Source organism: Chrysochloris asiatica, unplaced genomic scaffold (assembly GCF_000296735.1).
Source record: "Chrysochloris asiatica unplaced genomic scaffold, ChrAsi1.0 scaffold00036, whole genome shotgun sequence".
NCBI classification, from domain to species: Eukaryota; Metazoa; Chordata; class Mammalia; order Afrosoricida; family Chrysochloridae; genus Chrysochloris; species Chrysochloris asiatica.
The window spans coordinates 12,715,394-12,721,505 of record NW_006408554.1 but is presented as its reverse complement, the minus strand read 5'-3'; the positions used below and the strand labels follow the sequence as shown (position 1 = coordinate 12,721,505).

The 6,112-nt window shown below is 42.0% G+C and overlaps 1 protein-coding gene across 1 annotated transcript in view; it reads left to right on the top strand.

Annotated features, from left to right (window-relative positions):
* The first annotated feature begins 1,929 nt into the window (after window positions 1-1,929).
* The window catches only part of LOC102832717 (chromosome unknown open reading frame, human C8orf46), a 21,737-nt gene continuing 17,554 nt past the window's right edge, over window positions 1,930-6,112 (top strand). The window contains exons 1-2 of the mRNA XM_006860044.1: window positions 1,930-1,996; window positions 5,496-5,551. Of these exons, the coding sequence (XP_006860106.1) occupies window positions 1,930-1,996; window positions 5,496-5,551 (123 nt within the window). The remainder of the gene's footprint in view (window positions 1,997-5,495; window positions 5,552-6,112) is intronic.

Sequence of the window (6,112 nt, the reverse complement as noted above, 5' to 3'; positions counted from 1 at the left end):
ATGTCATGCTGGGTAAGGTGGAGGGTCAGAGAAAAAGAGGAAGACCCCTAACGAGATGGATTGGCCAGGTGGCATCATTGATGGCATCAAGTGTGGCAGTGGTAGTGAGGTTGGCCCAGGATCTGACATTGTTTCGTTCTGCTGTGCATAGGGTTGCATATGAGTCGGTTCCGACTCAATGGCACCTGACAACAACAACAGTGAGTTCTCACTCATCAAGACCCTTTTATAGGACTTCCAAGGAACAGCTAGTAGGTTTGTACTGCCCACCTGGAAGTCAGTAGTCCAGTTCTTACCCGACAATGCCATATGTTGGTGTTAAGTACCACCAAGTCAATTTCAATTTACAGCAACCTTATATAGGGTTTCCGAGGAGCATCTGGTGGATTTGAGCCACCAACCTTTCAGTTCAAACCAACCTTGCAGTCTAGCGCTTATCCTACAGTTCCACATAAGGCAGTCTGTATCTGGTACGTAGGCTATATTTTTGCTGTTAGCTGCCATCAAGTTGGCCTCTGACACATGGCAACCCATATATGACAGAAGAAAATACTTCTCAGTGCTGAGCCTTCCCTTGATGGATCATAGCATTTTTCACTGGCTGATTTCCTGATGTAGACCACCAGGCTTTTCTTCCTAGCTTGTCTTAATCTAGAAGCTCTGCTGAAACTTGTTCAGCATCATGGCCACCTGCCAGCCTCCACTGATGTTTATCTTCCTCTCAGAAGGCAAGAAGTCTACCATGGAACCACTTCTGCCTCAACAGAATAATAAATCTGTAGGATAATCCTTGAAAAACTGAAACTGAAAGATAATGGAAACAAACCTTGTGAAGCCCCTTGTATATTAAGATACTTATTGCTGTTGTAGGCTGTCAAGTTTTTTCTGACTGATAGAGACCCTGTGTAGGGTTTCCAAGGAACAGTTGGTGGGTTTGAACTGCTGACTTTTCAGTTAACAGTCCAGTGTTTATCCTACAGCATCACATCAGGGCTTATTAAGATACATGTTGTTGTTGAACTGTTGTATGCCATAAGAGAGTTTCGAGGCTTGCAATGTTTTGCGGGAGCAGCAAGTCTCATCTTTTGTTATTGTTGTTGTTGTGAAGTGCTGTCGAGTCAGTTCCAACCCATAGCAATCCTATAGGGTTTCCGAAGAGCATCTAGTGAACTTGAACTGCCGACCTTGCAGTTCAAATGGCTTTGCAGTCTGACACATTAACCCACAGTGCCTCCTATTTAGGATAATACAAATACACCTTCCTGTAGTTGGGCAGCACTGGCTGTACCACATATCTGTAAGCACCTGAGAACTCAGCAAGGAAATGCTAACCACCTGTTTGGGAGAAATGTTCATCTTTCCATCTACTGACATGAAGCAAACACTCGCCAGAGAAGCAGTCCTTTTGTTTAAAATAGAAACTTTGAAGGGAGCCAAATTAACACATGACAAAGTACTGAATATCCTGTTCTCCTGGAAGAAGGCAAGAAAAAAGCCTCTTCATTTCTGAAATGAGAAGGAGAGTTGCTGGTAACCAAAATTCATGTTTCCTTTTAGACAAAATTTTCCAGCCAGGCTCGGTGTTACCCGAGTAGGCGATTTCACTTCATCATCACTTGACAAAAGACTTCCAAATTCACGGTGGCAGACACGGCAAAATAAAAATGTTAAATACCTCCTAGCATGGGAGGAGACTAAGCCTCAACGCTCAATGAAAGGTTTGCAATAATAGGATTCACAGAAAAAAAAAGACAGATGGGATTAGAAAATGTTGCAGAGAAGACTCTGGAATGAGATGAGATCAGAGCTGAGCCTGTCTTTTGTGACCTGCACAATGATTCTCCACAGATTGGATTAGGAAACCTCTCCACTAGGGCTTCAGAGCGAGGTCTCCAGTCCCCAGCATTTTGGGGAGAGACGGCAGACACGATGCATCAGATTTACAGCTGCAGTGATGAGAATATAGAAGTTTTCACCACCGTGATTCCTTCCAAAGGTGAGTAAAATTGCCCTTGACTATGCTCCTTGGATGTAACCGCTTATGATGAGGCTCAAAACAATCCCATTCTGTTTTACTGTGTGTTACTCTCAGGGCTCTGAGGGCTGATGGGTTCTCTGTTTTCATGGTATTTGACTTTTTTTTTTTTTTTTTCCCATCAAGGAGGCACTTGGATAAACATCAATCACTGTGAAACAATCCATCTGAGGGAAACAAACACAGTTAAATGACTGCCTGTCTCACTTCATTCAATGCCGGCAACCCAATATACCAGGTGGTGGTAGTGGTGGTGATTGTGTGCTATTGAGTCAGTCCCAAATCATAGTGAACCTGCATAGGGTTTCAGAGGCTGTAAATCTTTATGGGAGCAGAAGCAGATTTGAATTGCTGACCTTGCAGTTAGCAGCCCAACACATAACCCACAATGCTACCAGAGCTCCTTAACATACTAGGAGTGACAGCGTATTGTGAAAGTGATAGCAAATAGTTGTTTAAGGAGCTGGAGATGCAAACAAAATTCCCAGGGCAGCTAGTCTTTCATTTTCTCCCGTGGCATATGGGTTCTGAAATGAGAATTGGCTAGTCCAAAGTATAATTCTAAACTGTGCCAGGTAATGTGAGAGGACATTCTCCCAGCAGGGGCCTAAAGTTAAATTATCCCCTGACCTTGGTTTAATCTCTCCTCAGAGTTCCAGAGCCACCCTCCCAAATCTAGCCTGGAACTAGAGCCACCAATAGGTTTCATGAGAGAATCTTGACTTTTGTGCTTAGCACGGGACTGTGTTCAGTCTCAGGGAGGGGGGAGGGGCTTTGTATGAGAGCTCAGTAAACTCCACGTGCCCAGTTCTAGAAAGCTCCTTTTGCCCTCCAAAAGTGGTTCTCCCTCTTGCCACCTCCATCCTTGTCCTGCATCCCTATCTTTCCTGCAAAGTGACTTGGCTTAGCCCCTGATCTCATTGTCAGGCATGAATGAAATGGGCTGGATGTTTGCTGGTGTGACTGCCCATTCAAAGAATTCCTTTCTTCTTCTCTCCCCTATCAGCTGCTGACAGAGCAGTGACTGGGGATGAGTGGGTGGGTGGGTGGGGGGCATCTCTAAGCCTGGCCACAAAGAGACATCCAGCAGAACATAAATTAAACTTTAGGCATCTGTTGCCAGAGAGAGAAATAGGAAAAAGAGCTAGAAGCCCAATCATGTGCAGGAGTTGGAATTTCTTATGCAGATTCTTAAGGGTACCTGGAAAATTCAAGGAGACCTCAATCCTGGGTAAATGGCCCAGGGAAACTTGGACACATAGATGTTCATAGAGGCACTGATTCTAAATGGGAAAAATTGAAACAAAACACAATTTAAATATTCATTAAGAGGGGAATAGATAAAACAGGGTGTCATCATACTATGGAATACAGTGGTTAGGAGGAATAAGCCAGATGGATGTGTATTACTACTAGTACATAGATCTCAAGAGCATACTGTAGAGTCGAAAAAGCAGACTGAAAGGCCATATATGTATGATATGTAAATTGGGACACAAACAACACTGTATACAAGGGGCTTCAACAAGTTCATGGAAAAATTCCATTATCGATTTAATCCATTTTATAACGAGCTTTTAGAAGCCCACTCATATTGTTTACCGACACATATACACAAATGAGTATGAAAACATAGAATAGAAAGATGCAGATAGAACTAGAGATCTCAGTAGTGCCTAGGAAGGAAGGAAGGAAGTGAAATTACAGGAGGATATAAAGAAGAATGCTGGTATGGTGCTGTAGAATCAGCACTGGACTGCGAACCACAAGGTCAGCAGTTCAAACCCACCAGTTGCTCCTTAGAAACCCTAAACAGGGTCACTATAAGTCAGGACTGACTCAATGGCACTTAACAACAACAAAACAAGAGAAATAGAACCTACCTCCTATTGTTACTATGAGAAATAAATGAGTTAATATACAAAGCATCTAGAACAGTACTCCATTAAACATAACACTTATAAAGTGATTGCTGTTTTTTTTCTATATTTACCAATTCACATGTCCAGTCAAAGATGAATATTTAATCCTATATTCCTATCCTCCTGTGTTCATTCATGCTCACCTCTTGGTATTACACCAAGTGTTCATGGACATTTCACTGGGCAGGCAGATCTTTTCTAAAGAAGGAACATTCACAGGTTTATATTAGACCACAAATGGGTCAAGTCCAACTCTTCTCACTTCTTGTTTTGCCTAATCTTGCCTTCTCCTAAGCCATCAAGCAGCAAGGTTCTTGGTGCCCCTCTTCCAACACACACACACACACACACATAATGGTTCATCCTAATATCTACATTAAAAACAAAAACAGAACAATCATAATGCCCTATAGCAACAGCACATATTATGGTGTGTCTTAAGTATTTTAAAAGCACAAGATAAAGACCAAATCTTACCTGAGAAGATGTGTATGTTTACCTTTTTGAGAGAGTGTAAGGAAGATTGTATAGGCTACAATTCACAGTAAATACAGAAGATCAAAAGCTGTGGTTTTACTGAGAAGTTGTACCAGATGTTATTTCCTGAGGCACACCAAAGTGGGTTTAATTCTGGGGTGAATAATACTACAACATTCAAAATAAATCCACTGAGGATAAGCCATGATCTTTACATCATAAAAACCATGAGGAGGGGGGTGATGAGGCGAGCAGGAGACAGTAATAGGATATGGGGAAAGCTCCAGAAAGAGAAATCTTAACAGAATGCTGCCATCTCTGGAGTCATCCCACAGGAAAAAAATGAATATACCTTAGGCCCTGTTTTATCCATTCCCCTCTTAATGAATATTTAAATTGTGCTTTGTTTCAATTTTTCCCGTTTAGAATCAGTGCCTCTATGAACATCTATGTGTCCAGGCTTTGGGACTAGCATTTTATAATGGTTAGTTCATTGAATTCGTACCACAGCCTCCTGAGCCAAATGCCATCATTGTCCCTATCTTAGAGATGAGAAAAGTGAAGTTCAGAGAGGTTGAGTTGTGGGCCTAAGTCATTTTTAAATGTTACACAGCTGGTAAGTGGTCCATTAGGTTTCACACCCAAAGGAACAGAGTCAGGAGGCCAGATTACTGACCAACATGCTGTCCTCTGGGGCTTCCCTCTGCAGATGCCTTGCATGCAGATAACAACAATGACAACAACAACACTCATCTGATTGCTTGTCTGGCATGTGATATACAAAGACACTCACTTCAAGTTTAAGCAGGGTGATTACAATTCTAATAGGTCATTCTAGCATCAATGTGGAAAAGAGATGACTGGGTATCTTCATTTTCAACAAAGCACATGCCTTTACCAACCAGGTAACACTTAAAATGCAATTGAACGCTGGGCCTCCTTCGTGCTCTGCCTCCTCTATGTCCCTGCCTACTGCAAGCCCCAAACCTCCTTAGCATTGTTACTGCAGTTACCCTGTCCTCATGGCATTTTCTAAACCATTTCTTTAACTCTCTTTTCAGTATCCAGTCCAGCCAGACGACGAGTCAAAAGTTCTCAACACCTCTTGGTCAAGAATGTAAGAAAACTTGCATTTTTATCTCTTTTGATTGATTTTCATTAAAAAAGCAATGTCCAGCTCCCTCCCTCTCCCTACCCTGTTCTCCATAATCAGGATACTGTGAGTTGTGGCTGCATTCCACTCTCTGTCCTTTAACTGAAGGAATTCACAACTATCATCCCAACTCCAAACAGTCCTGAATTGGACTTCTGTTCTGCCATTATCCCCAAGCAGTGAGTGTAAACCCCATCTTCTATACACATTTCTTTCTTGTTTACAAGAGTCCAAACTGATTCAACAGCACTTAACAACAGTGTATATATATATACTGAAGAATCACTAAGTCTTTCTTGTGCAAAGTTCACAACATGGATATAGAATTTCTTAAACTAGGTATTCTCTTCTTGTTGGCATTTGCAATGATGGAGGATAGAAGAGTAACATTTTAAAATGGTTTCTGCTTATAGCTTTGTCCCATATTACTAAACTGCTTCCTAGAAGTGCTGGGTAATTCCAGGACTCTTGGCAAAGCTACTTGTGTATATCCAACCTCATCTTTCTCCTGAAGAGGGACTGGTG